This window comes from Marmota marmota, unplaced genomic scaffold (assembly GCF_001458135.2).
Source record: "Marmota marmota marmota unplaced genomic scaffold, marMar, whole genome shotgun sequence".
Taxonomy (NCBI): domain Eukaryota; kingdom Metazoa; phylum Chordata; class Mammalia; order Rodentia; family Sciuridae; genus Marmota; species Marmota marmota.
In genome coordinates this window covers 7,233,242-7,252,230 of record NW_026000171.1, presented here as the reverse complement: position 1 = coordinate 7,252,230, position 18,989 = coordinate 7,233,242, and the positions used below count along the sequence as shown (strand labels likewise).

At 34.7% G+C, this 18,989-nt stretch overlaps 1 protein-coding gene across 20 annotated transcripts in view; it reads left to right on the top strand.

Moving 5' to 3' along the window:
* The window catches only part of Erc1 (ELKS/RAB6-interacting/CAST family member 1), a 1,605,700-nt gene that overhangs the window by 1,319,296 nt on the left and 267,415 nt on the right, over positions 1 to 18,989 (top strand). For 6 of the 20 annotated variants that reach the window (XM_048787497.1, XM_048787503.1, XM_048787498.1 and 3 more), the window contains 2 exons: positions 13,281 to 13,412; positions 15,783 to 15,836. The exons of 8 other annotated variants lie outside the window; for them this stretch is intronic. In XM_048787497.1, the coding sequence (XP_048643454.1) occupies positions 13,281 to 13,412; positions 15,783 to 15,836 (186 nt within the window). The remainder of the gene's footprint in view (positions 1 to 13,280; positions 13,413 to 15,782; positions 15,837 to 18,989) is intronic. 6 more of the 20 variants (XM_048787500.1, XM_048787501.1, XM_048787502.1 and 3 more) reach the window with 1 other exon arrangement.

Sequence of the window (18,989 nt, the reverse complement as noted above, 5' to 3'; positions counted from 1 at the left end):
CTGTGTATGTCTTTTCCAATCAGATGTGTCTCCTGGAGGCAGCATATTGTTGGATTTGTTTTTTTAATCCATGTTACCAGCCTATGTCGCTTTATTGGAGAGTTTAAGCCATTAACGTTTAGAGTTACTATTGATATATGGTTTGTACTTCCAGCCATGTTTGATTATTTATCTTCTTTTTTTTTTTTTTTTTTAATTTAGTTTGTTTCTCCATGGTTAGCTTTCCCCCCGCCCTCTGTCTTTATAGAGGCACTTCCCACTGATGGTTTTGGTTATTGTTTTTCATTTCTTCCTCGTGTAGTGTTTTGCTCAAGATGCTTTGCAATGCTGGTTTTCTGGCTGCAAATTCTTTTAGCTTTTGTTTATCATGAAAGATTTTTATTTCGTTGTCGTACCTGAAGCTTAATTTTGCTGGATACAGAATTCTTGGTTGGCATCCATTGTCTTTCAGTGTTTGAAATACGTTGTTCCAGGATCTTCTCGCTTTCAGCGTCTGTGATGAAAAATCCGTTGTTAACCTTATTGGTTTACCCCTGAATGTAATCTGCCTCCTTTCTCTTGTAGCTTTTAATATTTTCTCTTTGTTCTGTATATTGGATATCTTCATAACAATGTGTCTTGGCGTTGGTCTACTGTGATTTTGTATGCTCGGTGTCCTGTATGCATCTACAATTTGTATATCCGTTTCCTTTTTTATTTCTGGAAAGTTTTCTATAATTATTTCATTCAGCAGGTTGCTCATTCCCTTGGTTTGAACCTCTATACCTTCCTCTATCCCGATGACTCTTAAGTTTGGTTTTTTTATGTTATCCCATATCTCTTGGATGTTTTTCTCGTGATTTTTTACCAGCCTTTCTGAGTTGGCTAGACTCTTTTCAAGTTGATATATTTTTGTCTTCATTATCTGACGTTCTGGCTTCTACTTGCTCCACTCTGTTAGTGATACTCTCAATTGAGTTTTTAATTTGGTTTATAGTTTCCTTCATTTCTAGAATTATTGTTTGATTTTTTTTATAATCTGTAACTCCTGATAAAGATGCTTTTTCGCTTCTTTTATCTGTTTATGTAATTCATTTTCAATGTGTTCTTTCATTGTTTGAATTTGCTGTCTCATATCCTCTTTAAGATTCCTTTCCGTCTGTCTAAGGTATTCCTTGAGTTCTTTATTTGACCATTTTTGTGATGCCTCTAGGTCCTCCTGAGTATTTAATCTGTCCTGCATTTTTTGTACTCCTTTTCTTCCTTGCTTTTTCATGCTGCTCATGTTACTTCTTGTTCTGTTTGACTGCTGAGTTACTGTTTACTCCTATAAATTTATTTGGTTTTCTGTGTCTCTGGGGTCTCTCTTTTGTGATGGGAGACTATGACTAGAGATGATGAGTTTTGTTGCACATTAATGCAGATTCATTCGTTTCCTAAACTGTGTGCAGATTCTGATGGCATATAGCGGTCTGTGGTTTGGTCTTGGGACTTATATTTAGGTCGAATGATGTGTTGGTATTGAGGATGGTATCTCTTGGCAACCTTGGAGGGTTGCTCTACTGACGAGGGATATTAACAGGAGAATGGTCTGGACTATTTGGGGGTAACTAGGGACTTGGTAGCACTATATAACACCTCGGAACATTGACCTATACATATTTAGTAAATTACACATAAACAGCATCATGATGCTTGGGAGGAAAGGTATTAGAAGGGAAGGGAAGAAGTCACTAAAGAGAATGAGAGTAAACAGGTAGTCTTCAAGGAAAGGGGAATAAGGAAATTGAAAAGAAATGAAAAGACAAAAGAAAAATTAGAAAATAAAAAAAGAAAAAAATTTAAAAAAATAATCAAAAAAAAATTAAAAATAATTAAAAAAATTTAAAAAATAAAAAAATTAAAATTAAAAAAAACCCTAAAAAAAACCCCAAATTAAAAAAAAAAATTTAAGAAATGCAGTCTTAGAGTTCGATTAACTTCTCTTCCAATACGCGGGAACCAATCACTGTGCAGCAGCTCCTCCTCCCTGACTGGGCGGGTCTCCAATCCTGAGTGCCTAGGGCCTTGTCTTGTGTCTAGTCACTTCCCCACTTTTCCTCCAGCCAGGCCCCGCTCACTGGTGACGCTCACCACAATACTGGCTACACGCCAGGTCTGCTGCTCCCGGGAGCCCTTTTTTTCTTGAACGACTGGGCACACTCTCCCTGTTTGCCATTCCCTCAAACCCTAAGTTTGTGGAGCTTGGGGCTGAGAACCCTCAGCGTATTTTGCTTGCCCTCCGGTAGCCACGCCCCCGGTAGCTGGTGCAAGAGACCTCAGTTGTCAGCACTGGTGGGAGCGGTAGCCGAGGGTCCTGCGCCGCGGGTCCCGCACGGCTCCTGATTTCCTAGGTCTGACTATCGCGCTCATGGGAGAGCTGGGAGGGGCCCTTGAGGTTTCCCTGCTGTGTGGAGAGGGAAGGCTAGGGGGTTACACACCTGCCGCCGCTGGTTTCAATGAAGTTATCTCCTCCCCCGCATTCTGGTGACATCAGTTCTCTGACATGGTGGTATCCCATGCGAATGGCGACAGTTCGTTCCCCTTTGCCAGGTGACCTATGCAACGGGTGGGTCCTGACCAGCTCTCCCAAGCCCCGTCTCAATCCTGTGGCCACTGCCTATGAAGGCTCGGTTGTTATTAACCTTCGCAGGTTCAGAAGGGCCGACCAGTTGTTTCAGCCGGATCTTTTAGCGCTGAGTCACAGTGGTTTGTCTGCGAGACGCAGGCGAACAGGAGCCTGAATTCAGCTGATCCGGGCTCGGTGTGTGTTCTGAGAGGCGCAGACTGTTCACCCCAGATCCACATTAGCTCAGCATTGCCTAGTGATCCTGAGAAAACAGCATTTAGACGGTTTAAGACTCCCTATGCCCGCGCAGCTGAAGAGGTCAGAGACTTGATCTCTCCGTGCCCGCTGCCATGTTGGATCTCCAAATACATATTCTTTAAAATTTTATGGGTTTCAAGTCCCTTTAAAGGCCTTGCATATTCTAACAAAAGAATGCCACCTTTTCTAAGTTGAGAATATTTACTTATTTGTATTTTTTCTTTGTGTAGTACCATTCAAATACATCTTTTAACAAAGCTGTAAGTTCCAGTCACTTCTAATAAGGCCAAATAGAGTGGACTAAAGGAACTCAAATCAGTTGTGATTTGGAGCTTTGTTTTTATTTAATGCAAAGATAAGTATCTGCATTTAACCTTGAGGAGGTTGCTGTCAGAGAGATTAATGGAACTGCTGAAAGAATGCTGTGGCTCTTTTGAGTTAGCTCTCCTGAGACCAATGAATATTATGAATAAAGTTCAAAGAAAGTGAAAATGATGGAAATAGAGATGGGGAAATCAGCTTTATATATAGTGCGCATATTCTCAGATGCAGAACCAGTGAAACATTTTGTTTTCTCTAAAATTTGATTTGATATGTGCTATCTACAGAATAGTTTCTGTCATTTTGATAGGTTTTTTTTTAAATTTCTGAAATAAGACTATTTAGCCTTCCTTTTTAGATAGTCTGTGGAGATAATTATTTACTATGTTCAAGTTCTTGTTTTTATAAAAATTAATTTTGATTTCCTCTTTCTAGACCTTTTTACCTACTTATATGTTTAATTCTATATCATTTTTTCCTTTTAAATTATTTTTTTTCTTAGCAATGCAGGGCCTTTTCTGTATAGAAAAGTTTTTATGATGTTCTTGATAAATATTAAATGGAGTTGGGGATTACATTGGAAAAGTGTACATATAGTTAGCACCTGTTCTTACAACTCCATGGATAGTTGTTGTAATGACACATAAAATTTCTCTTCCTGCAAAGGAAGTGCTACTCAAATTGTTGGCAAGTGTGTAACTAACTTTTCAAAGCCCCTTCCTCAAATTATGCCACTTTTTACTTCGTTAAAATAAAGCAAGAGCAGGCTTTAAAATTATTTGAAGAAACTGCAGTGTTTGCAGTGGACTCCAGATAATTTTCCCTCTGGCAGATATTCAGTTTCATTTGAAAGTCAATGAAGTTTATTGAAAGATTGTTTATTGATAGGACTTACCCACTATTCTTTACAGTTAGGGTTAGCCCTATTTCGTGACAATATTTAGCCACATCCTTTGAGCTTATTAAAAGAAGGCTCCCTAATAAATGATGAGTAGTTACATTTGACCCTAAAATACTTTCAAGTGGACTACTATATTGTGGCTTCAGTGAAATGAATAGTTTACTCATTTCTTGGTGGTATCCTAAAAGCTCCTCTCTAGTTTGCATTTGGAAGGTGATGTTTCCAAAAGGTTCTTTTTGTTTTTTAAGAGAGCAGAAGCAGGCATGCATGTAGTCTGTGTACTAAGACCTCAAAGTCTAGGGTCCACCTCTTATGTATCACATCAGTTGTTTTTATCACTATTACTGTTATTATTATTTTGATGATGGGTATTGAACCCAGGACCCTGCACAGTCTAAAGCACACATTCTACCACTGAGCTATGTCCCCAACCCCTGTCGTTATAAGTAAAATTGGAATTTTTTTTCAAAATTTTATTTTGAAAATATATTCTTGCTCTTTTTATAAGCATTGCACATGTGTAGTGCCCTACAGCTATGTAAATCCCATGTCCTTGTCCACATTTCTCATACCCAGCTATCAGAATTTTCAAGATGAGACCCTAGCCAATCTATATTTGTAGTATATGCTCTGTAAATGTTACTATATGAAAGATCATTTTATGTGTTTACTTTTTCTTTTCTTTTTTTTTAATAATTTCTATTTTTTAAAGAGAGAGAGAATCTTTTTTTGTTTTTTTTTTGTAGATGGATACAACACAATGCCTTTATTTTTTTATGTGGTGCTGAGAATTGAACCTGGGTCCCACCTATGTTAGGCGAGCGCTCTACCACTGAGCCACAATCCCAGCCCCTATTTTTTATTTTCCTAATGAAGTATGTCTGCTTTTGTTTTGACTTTGATTTTTAATAATTTAGATTATAATAGCTCTATTAAAATGAGGGAAGTTTCTAAGGAGTATTAAAAAAAGAGGAGAAGACTTTAAAGTTATGAAAAATGTATAGCTGGTATGTTACCAAATTCTGTTTCTGTGTTAGGCTGGCTTTCTTATCCTAACCCTGACTTTATCAATACATCTGGCTTCAATCTTTTCCTCATTCAGTATCTGAGAAGTTGGTAAATGAGTTCTGACATGTTGAATGATTTTTATGAAATCTTCTGCATGTGTACGCATGCTTGGGGGGTAGGGAAGAAGAGACAGAATAAGCAGTGGGGTTGAGGTAGAAAATAATTACTGTCTCTTTACATTAAGCATAATGGGTAGCAGTTAACATTATCATCTTTCAGAACCCATTAAAGTCTATCTTATAAGTGGTGTTTACTCCAAAGGAAGCAGCTCTTAATAGTAACTCAAATAAGTGGTCTTCATTACTGTGTCAGGTCAGAGTTGGAAATAGGAGGAGAGAATGGGAAGCTGTTACTTTGAACAGTGTATATGATACCTGAATTGGCTTTCCTCCTACTTGTGAAAAAGGGAAATGCTTAATAAGATCTGTCATTATTATTGAGTGATTTCTATGTATTATTGCATCTTTTTATTGTTTTTATGGAGATGTTTGAAGGGAACAATAAAGTAGTTATTAATGACTCTTTTTCCCTTTTTTGTTTTTCTTTGCTTTCGTTATTGAACATTTGATTTTGGAGAAACATGATGGAGGCTAAAGTAGTATAGCAGCAATGAAATTCAACTTGATATTGATAGACCTGATGTCAATAAGTTAAGTTCAGCCAATGTATTAGTTGTGTAATGGGAATTGCTAAGGGTCCAGACTTTTTGTTAATTTGCTTGCATGAGGTTGTAGTGACAACTGTCAAAACTTTTACCCTAATCTCCTTTCTGTGTGGGGGCCTTTTTACTTAAGGAGATGAGAAATTCATTGAAGTATTAGAATAAGCCTCCCACTTCTCCCTCTACTGGACCTCCTCCAGTAGTTATACAAAACTCCTGCCTTGAACCTTATACTGTGTAAGTGAAGTGTGTTCTAATTTGACCTTACCTAATAGGTATAGTTGCTAAAAGGAGGTTTATATTACCTAATCCAGTGATAGGAAAACCCATTTGTGTTAATTCTGATTAATGCAATTATAATTAATAGTAATTAATTAATTAGAGTAAAACTCTAGAATACTGTTTTCATCTTAAGTGATATGAACTATTTAAAATGGCACATGTCCTTTTACTATCTTCAGGTGGCTATTAAGTGCATTGTCTGTGGCATAGAGTACTTGTCTAGATCTTGGGCTGCCTGCATTGGTTAAACAGAGTGAAATGTCCGAGTTAGAGCAGGTAAATGAAATTGAATGTGCCCCACTTAGTCTTGTTCCCCTAGACTGCCACTTTAATGCCTTTCTTAATGATGAGATAATTCCTATCTTTGAGTTTAATTTTAGTCATCAAATAATTGTATATATTTATATTGTACGGTGTGATGTTTAAAATGTGTACACTTATAAAATGATGAGATCAGGCTGAGTAGCACATTCATCACTTCACATCCTTACTTTTTGAGGAGTAAGAACATTTAAAACCTACTCTTTTAGCAATTTTGGAAATAAATAGTATGCAATTTTGAATTACTATTTTCAGTTAAATGTTTTTGTGTTTTCTTTCTACTTTAAGAGTAGAAACACTTACAATGAAGGTAGAATGATTTCAAGAAAAATGGATCGATTTTCCAAACAATCAGATATAAGAACTCATTCAGAAGTCCAACTAAACTTTTTAATAAATCTCCTTTGTATATGTCTTTTGAGGAACTTTCATAATTGGCATATTATTGTGTATTTTTTAGTACTGAATTATTAAAGAATGGAGTTGAACACAACTGTGTAGCAAAGGTATTTTTTCTCTTATGAGAAATTCTGGCTTCATTAATGATTCAGTTTTTATTATACTGGAGCTACGTGTTCAAATATTATGATGATGCTCCTACAGTAATGGCTCTAAACCATCTTTACCTGCTGGTACTCCTGCCCTTATGTAGTGCTCTTCCACACTGTGACAGGGCTCGACTGTGTGAACAACAGAGGAAGGCAGAAGTGACAATATGTGACTTCTGAAGCTAGGTCATAGAAGATGTTGGTGCTCCTACCTTCCTTTCTGAGAATATTTGTTCTGTTAGAAGCCAGCCTCCATATTGTATGAAACTCACATAGCTCCTTGGAGAGGAACAGAGGCCCCTTGTCAATAGCTAGTCCTTCTTGTCAACCACGTAGCATGGGACTAAGTCTGGTTAACATCTTGACTACAATCCCACTAGAGACCCTAGAACCAGAAATATTCAGTTAAGCTACTTTTGACTTCCTGTCAAACAGAAACTGTGTGAGATAATATGAGTGCACTGTTGTCTTAAACTGCTAAGTTTTGAGGTAACTTGTTAAATAACAACAAATAACTAACAAAGATATGTTACAGCCTCATATTGAAATGATCTGCTATAGCCTGAATATTTTCTTCTAATTCCATGGTTTGATTTTCTCTACTGGAAGATGAGTAAATATTATTTGAAATTGTTTTATTAATGTTACCACAATGGTAATTATTAGGGCCAAGTATTGTTGGAGCTTTTGGCAGTGTTTGTCTTAAGGACTATCACCTTTGTAACACATTTGTTTGCTAATAGTTGTCAATTAGGAAAGAGTCAGAAACTTAAGTAATATATGAGAGTTTTTAGTGTATATGTATATATTCTTTTATAGAAAATTACATATGTAAATTTCTGTAGTTAACACAGCCTTTTCTAGTGAGAATATAATGTGAGCTACCTGTATAACTTTGTATTTTTAAATGCCTCATTAAAAGAAATTAAAAGAAAAAGATACCAATTATAATAATGTTTTATTTAATCAGATATATCTAAAATATCACTTTGGCATATCAATATGAAAATTATCAATTAAGTATTTTCCTTTTTCTGAAACTCTTTGAAATTTAGTGAATATTTATTACGCATATCAGTTTGGACTAGCCACATTTTAAGTGCTCAGTAGCCCTTGGTTTGTAGTGACTACAGCATTAGACAATGCAAATACAGATTGAACATCCCTAATCTGAAAGTTAAAAATCTGAAATACTCCAAAATCTGAAGCTTTTTTAGAACAGATGTGACACAAGTGGAAAATTTCACACCTACATTCATGTGACAGGTCACAATCAAAGATAGATACACTAAAAATGTTGTACAAAGTTGCCTTCAGGCTGTGTCTTTAAGGTATATGTGAAGTATAAATGAATTTCACATTTAGATTGGTCCCATCCCCAGGATATCTAATTTATGTGTATTCAGATATTTCAAAATCCAAAACACTTGTGGTACCAAGCATTTAAGATAAAGGATGGTCAGCCTGTAGTATATAAAGCTGAAGAGGTTAAGAATATTTTATTGTAAACTGTAACATTAAGAATACATAAAGGCATGGGGGTTGTGGCTCAGTGGCAGGGCACTTGCCTTACAAGTATGAGGAAAATAAATAAATAAAGGTACTGTGTCCATCAAAACTAAAAAAATGTTTTTTAAAAAAGTACACATAAAAAACAACAGAAATGGTTTCGTCAAACTTAAATGTGGCGTGTTCTACCTTAACTTCATTTTGGTTTTTTAACTTTCATTTGTATCTGTATTTAGTTTCAGTGGGTCAACTGCCTAATTTCCAGATGCTTCAAATCCTTCAAAACCTGAGAAATATTTTAGGGATGGAAGGGAAGTAGTACTGTCACAGTTAGATTTCTCTGGCTTTTTATACTCAAAATGGCATGACTACCTCATGATTTATCCTAAAGATAGTGATGTGGACTCTTTGAAAGGGAAAATAAAGTTGAGATTATAAAGCACATATTCAGGGCATTAGGCTGTACTTGATACAGTCACTCTATTTAAGCTACCAAGGAGCACTTCCCAGGGGTTAAGCATGTTATTTTTACTTCCTTCAGTGTGAATTTGAGAGCAGAAGTTTGTGGTGTCTGACATGTTCTAAAGTGAAAAATTTTACTAGTCAACATCTTGAAGGCTCCCACATTCAAGGAAGTAGGTAAGAATTATCAAAGTTTAGGTAATGGACAGATTAGAGGTTTTTCTTTTCCTTGAAACCAGAATACACCATCAAGTTTACAATAGACAAGTAATTTTGTCACTAGAGTTTTATGTCATTTTGAAGATAAGAACCAAAATCTACTCACTGATGTTTTTGTAAATATGAGAGAAAAACAGAAACTATTTCCACAGAAAAAAGAGGATGGTAAAAAAAAACTTTAAAACCTGTTGGTTTTGTGCTGTGCCTTAGACATCTGCTATTGGGATATTTAAGTTTTAAATACCTTTAGAATCTTCAGAATGATAATGGAGCTTATTGCACTATATTGTCCCTTTTAAAAAAATCTTCAATTTGGAGAGTCTGTGCTTACTAAAAGACATGGAAGGAGTTTCTCATAATCTTATCCCACTTGTGCAAATTATTGCTATGAAGAAACACATAGGACTTTTGAATAAGAAGCTTAAAAGCTCAAAAACTCATAAATTCATACATGTTTTGTCTCTTCAACTTTCTTTTTCCCATTAGCACTGTTTGGGGATGTATTTACACAGGCACTTTTCTCTTTCATAGTAAATAACCCACATGTTTAGAGTTATAGGTACCTTAAATATAATTACATTTATAACTATTTCCAGAACTACTTTCTGTCCTTATTAATTTACTTGCACTGCATGTTATTCTTCTAATATATTCTTCAATTTGCTTTTGATTTTTAAAAATCATAATTATATGTATTTATATTTTACAAAGTAAAAATAATACTTCGTTGCTTATAATAATAGCTCCCTCATTTTTGTCTAACTCTGATTTCTATTTCTCTAAGACAAGCCCTTTCACCACTTTTGTTGTTTCTTCTTTTTATTTCCACCTTTCCAGATTACATTCTTAAATTGTTGATTATTATTGTTCTTTTGGTATTTCTGCTGACTTCTTATCATTGATGATGTTGAATTACCATATAAATTACTACACATATCCTACCTCTTTGCGTTCTTCCAATATACTTATCTCCAAGTTTACACTATTGTGCCTGAGGCATGTAGTATATTATGACTTGTATTTTAATATTTCATGACATGCTTTAGTTTTGAGCTTCACTTTTTCCTGTCCTGGTTGTTTTGTTTGATTATTTGTACACACATCACCAGTTCATTCTCATTTTTCTTGCTAAATCTATAAAATTCCTCCCAGTGTTGTTGCTATTATAAAATACATCATCACTTATTAATTATCTTCAGGTAATCTATACATCTACTTTTGAGTTTCCATCCATTGTTCCAGTCTGTACTTTATTCTCTAGGTGTCTATCATCCTCAAGGTTCTCTCCACTGTACATCTGTGGTAGATCCCCTTTCTTTTCTGGACTTCTGTGTGTTCCTTTTTCTAGGTTTATTTCTTTAAATTGGTAGAGCACACCCTGGTAGCTTCCTGAAAGAGTCTCTGATTGAGGTACATTTTATTTAGAGTTTGCATTCTACCATTGTATTTAATCAACACTCTGGAAACATAATTCTAAGTTGAAAATTTTAATTTCTTTGCCTCAGAGTTTTGAAAACATTACCCAATTGTCTTCTAAATTTCTTTGTTGCCACTAAAAACTCAGTGTCTTCTGATTTTTTAATCATTTGGAGGTAATTATTTGGACTTTTCAAAATTTAAGATCTTTTCTCTAGTATTTTAAATTTTAAAAAGAGAAGGGAGCACATATATTATAATTTAAGTACAGAAAAATGTATTTAATCTTCTAGAATGAGGACATGAAAGAATGATTATAAATTTGACCTAGCAGTGTGCTTTATACTGCAGTATTTGTGGAATGAAAGGTTTTCCTATTAATTTTTGGCATGAACTCAATTTTTTATTAAATTAAATAGGAGAATCAAGATGTAGTTAGAAACTTTCTGGGTTTACCTTACCAGATATGTAGCCAAATTTTGCTCACTAGATAAGTAGCTGTGGACTTTGTCAATGAAGGTAAAAGGGTATTTGCTATCTTTGTTCTCTTATTACTCCCTGTACACAGTTTACAATTGTCAGATCAGGAAAAATAGTATATCCATGACTTTAAACTTATCATTTCTTTGTGTTGGGCATGTTCAAAATCGTCTTTACTAGCTGTTTTGATATACATCTTTGTTAACCATAGTTATCCTACAGTGCTATAGAACACTAATTATTTCTCCTGTCCAGTTGCACCCAAGTACCTATTAAATGTCCTCATTCCATCTCCCTTCCCCATATTCTCCCCAGCCTCTGCTAACCACCATCCTACTCTGTACTCCTATGAATTTGACTTTCTGGATTCTACATGTTGTTACAAATGACAGGGTTTGTCATTTTCCTTCTTTTTATGGCTCAGTAGTGTTCCTATGTGACTACATAGCACATTTTTTTTTCTTTTAATTTCATCCTCTGTTGACATACTCTTAGGTTGATTCAATATTTTGGCTATTGCAAATAATGCAATGATAAAGGTGGCAGTGCAGATGTCTCTTCAAAATACTGATTTCCTTTCCTTTAGATACATACACAGTGGTGGAATTGCTAAATCATAGGGTAGTTTTATTTTAACTTTTTGACAAACTTCAATACTGCTTTCCATAATGACTAAATAATTTACAACCTTACCAACAGTATTTGAGAGAACCTCTTTTGCTACATCCTTGTGAACGTTTGTTATTCTTTTGTCTTTTTTTATAGTACTCAGGCTAACTGAGGTGAGATGGTACCTTATTTTGATTTTGATTTGCATTTCCCTAATGATTGGTGATGTTGAACAGTTCCCCCACCCCCATATACCTGTTGACAATTTATTTGTTTTAAGAAATGTCTATGCAGGTCTTTTGCCCATTTTTTAATTGGTTCATTTGTGTTCTTGCTGTGAAGTTGAGTTCCTTATTGTATTTTTAGATATTAACCTTTTGTCATATGTATAGTTTGCAAATGTTTCCTCACATTCTGTAAGTTATTTCATCACTGTTTTGGTTGTTTGCTCTTCTGTGTAGAAGCTTTTCAGTTTGATGTAATCCTATTTGTCTGCTTTTGCCTTTGTTGTCTGTACTTTTAAGATTTATTAAACAAACAGACATACAAAAAAACAAACTATTTGCCCAGCCCAATGTCATGAAGGTTTTCCTGTTTTTGTCTAGTAGTTTGAAAGGTTTGAATCTTACATTTAAGTCTTTAAATCCATTTTGAATTGATTGTTGTGTATGGTGAGAGATAGGAGCCTAATTTTATTCTTTTTTTTCTGTGAATATTTAGTCAATTCTTGTTCTTTTGCATCATTTTTATGAAAGTCAACACTTTATTATTATCTGGTTTTATAAGAGTTTAAAGAGGATGTGTTTATAATAAACCGATAAATCCAGTTCTTCATTCTACTTGAACTTTTTCATTTTTCCTTCTTATTTTAAGATTTTTACTATCTTATATGTTCTTAAAATCCTGTAGGATTTTGTGTGTCCTTTAGATAGATATATACTCTCCTTTGCAGAAGTTATACTTTAAGCAACTTGCATAGCGAATTAGGGCTACTGAGAATTCCTTGGCTAAATAAATTGCTCATTTTTAGCCAGATTAGTCACTTATAGCTAGTTACTTTCAGTTTTCTCAGATGAGATGAATAGAAAACTTTCCTTTTTTGAAGGAAAGTTAGAAGACTCATTTTCTTTTCAGTTTTAAAAAATTAGTTTGCCAACAACTGTCTGTATGAAGAATACAGTAGGAAAGATCTTGCCATTTACATCACTTTTTTCATCTGGCCCAACTTTCCAGGGAAAGAAAATATTTTGGTGTTCCATCTAAGTAGATATTTCATCAAAGCTGACTTTCAGCTAAATTTAAAGAGTAGGTCCAAAACAGCTTCGTGTTTTTAAATAATCAAACTCCTAATGCCTATGCTGTCTAACACAAATAGTTTTACCTCTGTGTTTCAGAGAGCAAGTCTATCCTGTCTTACTTAACTCACTTGACCCTTTGCTCTTAATATTAAATTTCTTCAACCTCCTTTGCTTCTTTTCTTCCCTCTTTAAATTCTTTGCTCTGTGAAAATATCTTTCTGGCCTGGATTTAATTCCAAAGGGAAGAACATTTAAAGAACAAATAGCCCTTCCTTGACAAATGGGCTCTCCTTAGGTTAACTGATTAATTTACTTCACCTAGTCTTCCATCATTTTCCAGGACAGTCTCCGTAAGAAGGATGACAGGATTGAAGAGCTGGAAGAAGCACTGAGAGAAAGTGTACAGATAACTGCAGAGCGGGAAATGGTGCTGGCACAAGAGGAATCAGCCAGGACCAATGCTGAGAAACAGGTCTGCAATTTTATACAGTTACTAGCAATGCTGCTGGTTAAACACAAGGTAAAACCCAACCAGTGTAGTTTAGATAAACCTAAATATTATATCTTCAAAAACTCTTCATCAAGTGTAAGTATTTAGACAAAAATCATAAATGAAATATGGCTATGCATATTAATTCTTTAACTCATGTTAATGCAGAGATATCTGCTCCAATAATTTTAGGATTCATTAACATAGTATAAGCGAATATATCTGGTGAGATGAAATGGAACTTGTCTCTGCTATAAGACTAGACACAACCTGGCTTTTAAATGGAATGAGAAAACACAAGTGTTTCTGACTCAAAGATGTTAATAGCAAATAGTTTATTTTAAACCTTGCTGTGTTCAAAAGAGGAAGTAAGATCATAACAAGGGCTGTAGTTGTGGCTCACTGGTAAAGCACTTGCCTAGTGCTTATGAGGCACTGGGTTTGATCCTCAGCACCACATAACAAATAAAATAAATGTATTGTGTCCATTTACAACTAAAAATATATTTTTAAAAAATATTATAACAAATTAATGTTGGTAGAAAATATGCAAGACATAGATATTGTGGTCCTCAAGTCCCATATCAGCAAGCATGTCTAAACCTTGAGAGGACTTGAAGAATTCTTCTGTTGCTGTTTGTGGCATTTGTTTTGTATATTTTCTACTTTTTTCTTTTAGACCCCTGAACCTTTGCTTTTGACTTTTTATTGGAAACAATTACTAATGATTGGAGGCATGAGTGAAAGAACGAGTTTTAACAATTAAGATTGTAATCTCAGTTTCCATTCTGAGACTATGATTTGTGGTTTTGAATCTTTTTTGAATCTACCTCACATAGAGATTGATGACATTTCGTTTTTGTACTAATTGTTTTCTTTCTATTTCCTTGTGAAAGAACAAATGTCATTCAGTTAAAAAGAGTTGAACTAGAGGATGACAGGATCTGTTGGGGAACCCCTTCCATCAGACCAGTGCTGTTATGGAGTTAAGGTAGTTGGGTAGTAAAGAAGGGTTTGTTGCAAGGCAGACATAGTGTAGTGTGTATCCCATGGGGTCCTTTCATAGCCATGTTAGGTGCAAGGATATGGCTTCTTCAGTTCCAAATGTAAAACAAAAGACCAACTGATATTTCTTAACAAAGATGAGGGAAAATTGATCTTTTTGCAGAATGAGTATCTTTCGGTGCTCTTTCCTAGATAAATATCTTGGAACACTTTCATAATGCACAAATAAATCTTGAGTAGTGGAAGGCTTCAGAGAAAGGATGACCACAGCCATTGTCCATTGTCCAGGGTGTTAGGGATTTTGATTTTACTCTTTTTGTATTTTCTTCTTTATTTTTAACTCCTGTCCTGCAACATACACATGTTTTCTATAAAAATTTCCTTCTGTTCTGGTCTTGGTGTTTAGTGACAAGTCATAAACATCAGAGATTGTGTGGAAGTTTTGGCAACTGACAATAGATTTTATCATTATTATACATCAACTTTTGTGTTTTTCTTTTTAAAATATTATGTGAGCTGATTATAATGTGCTTTCTTGAAGTATGTTTTATTAACTTTATCCTTAAAGCAGTTTTTAAATCTGCAGAAAAATTGCACAGTAAATAGTTTTCACTTAATTTTTTCTCCACCTGTTATTAATGTCTTGCCTTAGTGTGATACTTGTGGTAAAATCAATGAACTAGTATTGATACAGTATTATTAATGAGTTCACAGTCTACATTGATTCACCCTTTATGATATGCAGTTCCATGGATTTTTCCAAATGTATAAGGCCATGTATCTTTTATTATAGTATTGCACAGTGTCTTCACTGCCCTAAAAATCTCCTGTGCTGTACTTTTTCATTCTTCCGCCATCTTTTTACTCTCTCCACAGTTTTGCCATTTTCTTTACTGGTAATTGGAACCATATAGCATACTGCCTCTTCACATTAGCTTCTTTCACTTAGCCTTTGCATTTAAGGTTCCTCCCCATCTTTTCATGACTTAATAACTTATTTCATCTCTGAATTATAGTCTATTGTATTGGGTTTTCCAGTTTGTTCACCCCTTCACCTATTGAAGAACATCTCGTTTGTTCCAACTTTTCACAATTATGGATAAACCCACTGCAAACTTCATGTGCAGGGGTTTGTGAGGACATGAACTTTCAGCTTATCTGGGTAAATATCTAAGAGTATGGTTTCTGCATTGCACGGTAAAGTCATAGGGTAAGATAGTTAGCTTTGTAAGAAACTGCCAAACTATCTTCCAAAGTGGCTATATAAAATTTGCCTTTATGCTTTTTTCCTTCTCTTTCCTGTTCATCTTGTTTTCCACCATTCTGCTACTTACTGCCTATCTGAAGCTGTTGAGTGAAATATTGCATGAGACCGGTCATTTGGGCTTTAAGTGGTTCAAGGTATGAAGAAATTGCTTGTATGTTTGTTCTAATGAAGCCTTAAAACTTTCACCCACTGTTCCCTCCTCCCCATCTTCTGTTCTTATTCTTATCCTTTTCTGTCTTCTAACTGCACTGTTAATTTTACTTACCTGTGTTAATTGTGTGCACTATCACCTATAGATAATTTTTTTAAATGCTTTAAATGGATGAAGTTTTTTGGCTGAAGACATTATTCTGATTATCTTTCTTAGGTCATAAAACTATTTCTTAAATTAAGCCTCCTGAGATGAAATGAATCCCACTAATAGAAACAGGATATCTTCATCTCTTGATTCCTAAAAGTAAAATTTAATGGGAACCATGGCTCATGTTAAAAAAGACATAGAGCTGGCCTATTGCCACACACCTTTAATCCCAGTTACTCAAGTAGGCTGAGGCAGGAGGATTGCAAGTTTGAGGCCAGCCAGGGCAATTTAATGAGATCCTCTCTCTAAATAAAATAAAAAATGGGATGGAGCTTGTGTTCGGTGCCAGAGTTCTTATCTAGCACCTGCGAGTCCCTGGGTTCAATCTCTAGTACCTCAAAATAATATAATAAAAAAGAAAACTGTCTCAAGTTTGAAGAGGGAAAAAAATCCCAAAAAGAAGCTTTTTTTTTTTAAACGATTTTCCTATATTCTTACAGAATCTCCATGCATTTATTATTATTATTATTATTATTATTATTATTATTCATAATGCACTTATACATTGCTTAACCTAGGGGATGTGTTCTGCGTTCTGAGAAATGTATCATTAGGCAATTTCATCATTGTGTCTACATCATAGATTGTACTTACACAGACCTAAATGGTGTAGGTCAGTCACTTGCTGTGCTCTCTTGATATATTCAAGAGATGGGTTAAGCATGGGCTGTGTGAGTCTGCTGCCCACATAACATGGCATAATGCTTTTCAGCAAACTTTCTTTAATAAGTAGGAGTAAACTTTAAACAACAACAAAAAGTACACTATAGCAAAAAAAAAAAAAACAGTAATATGATCCTTTATTATCGTATCAGATATCACATACTGTACATAATTGTGTTGCTATGCTTTTATATGACAGAAATACAGTAGATTTATACCAGCATTATCATAAACATGTAAGTATGCCTTGCAGTGTTTTTCAGCTTATTGTAATCATAGTTTATAAGTGGTTTGTTCTTGAATGAGGCACCATTATGCCAAAATTTAAAATTCCAAATGCCAGAAATTCAAAGACATTGTGTAGTAAAAGTAGATGCCCACCTACCAGTGGTGGCAAATTGAAAGATTTAAGTAAAAAAAACCAGGAGAAAACCTAAGGACTCTTTTCTTTTGTTTTATCCTTTTCCACATCTGCTCAACTTTGGTGAGTTTTGTGTTTTGTTGAATGTGAGATTCTGTTTACTTAAAATTAGGACAAACAGGTTCTAAAGAAGTCTCAGAATGGCCAGGAATGAATATCCTGTAATATCCTTAGTTCAGCCATGTTTGTGTGAACTTAAAAATTTTTTAAGTATTTTCAGTGATATTCTTTGTGGTTAAATGTATTTTTTTGTTATCTAAGAGTTTTCAAAAATGCCAGTAAAATAAGAAGACTTTTTTTTATAGTTCATTAAACTGGTTTTATGAACTATTTTATTCTTATCCAGTAACCTAAAGGTATATTCTATCAAAATAACTGACATTTACACATAAGTTCTGATTTTTGTTTTAAAACTCAATTTTTAATAGCGATACTCATTTTTTCAAGTGGTCTTTTGGAAGAAGGAGGCTTGGGTATTAAACCTGGGACCTCATACATGGTAGGCAAGAACTCTTATCCCTGAGTTACATCTGCCCCAGCCCTTTGTATTTAATTTTTTTTAAAATATTTTTTTTAGTTGTCGATAGACCTTTATTTTATTTATTTGTATAGGGTGCTGAGAATCAAACCCAGTACCTCACACATGCCAGACTTGTGCACTACCTCTGAGCCCCAGCCCCTACATTTAATTTTGAAGCAATCTCTCACTAATCTGCTCAGACTGACTGCAGATCTGCTATTCTCCTGCCGTAGCTTCCCAAGCAGTTGGGATTACAGGTGGGCACCACCACCCAGCTTCAAATGGACATTTTGACATTATTTGTAATTTTAAGATTAGTATAAATTCTTCACTTTCAAAATCATAAGATATTATCTGTTAAGTATAAATTTTTGACCTTCAAGAACTTACAATTTTCTCTATGGTTTACTAGATAGATAATTACAGTCTGCCCTTTATCTCTGTGAGCTTCACATCTGCAGCTTCAACAAATTGTGGTTTGAAAATACTTTTTTTAAAAACGTGTCAGTATCGAACATGTATACTCTTTTCAGTTTTCCCAAAACAACACAGTATAACAATTGTTTATATGGCAGGTGTGACTTGGGTATTGTAATTAATGTAGAGAAGATTTAAAGTACACAGGGGGATGTGAGTAGGTCATATGCAGGCACCCATGTTATAGAAGGGACTTGAACAGCCACAGATTTTGGTGTTCACAGGGATCCTGAAACCACTCCCTATGGATAGTTTTCTATTTGGTATAAATTGATTAGATTAGAACCTGCTTTAGATTGAGCACTCAGAAAGATCCCCTGAGAAAGGGACATTTAACAAGAGCCCTGAAAACTGAGAAGTTTGCCTTGTGATGAGTGGGGGAGGAATCAGCAATTATGATGGTAATAAGGTAATTATGAAGGTAATAAGAACTGGACATTTCTGAGTAAGACTTCTATTACTTCTGGGAGCTATATGTGGTATGCAGTACCTATGGAAGCCTTGGCAAGAAGTTTGTGTTTTTTAAGAGTGGTGGAAGCCATTGAAGAGTTTTAATAGGACATCATCTGATTTGTGTTTTTAAAAGATCATTCCATCTGCTATGGGAGAATGAATTGGTGGATAAGTGTGAAAGAAAAATCAGATGAGTTATTAGAGTGTTTAGGCCAGATATCTTCAGACTGAAGTGTCTTTACCTGGAAATATAGGAATGCTCTCTCAAAGGATTGAAGTTTTTCAGTTTCCAAACATAGCTTTTCCTCAAATTGATCTTCTCTAACAGCAAGTACTATGTGCAGAATCACCTTTTCTATTTTTCCTTTCACAACTATGTACCTCTCACTTTT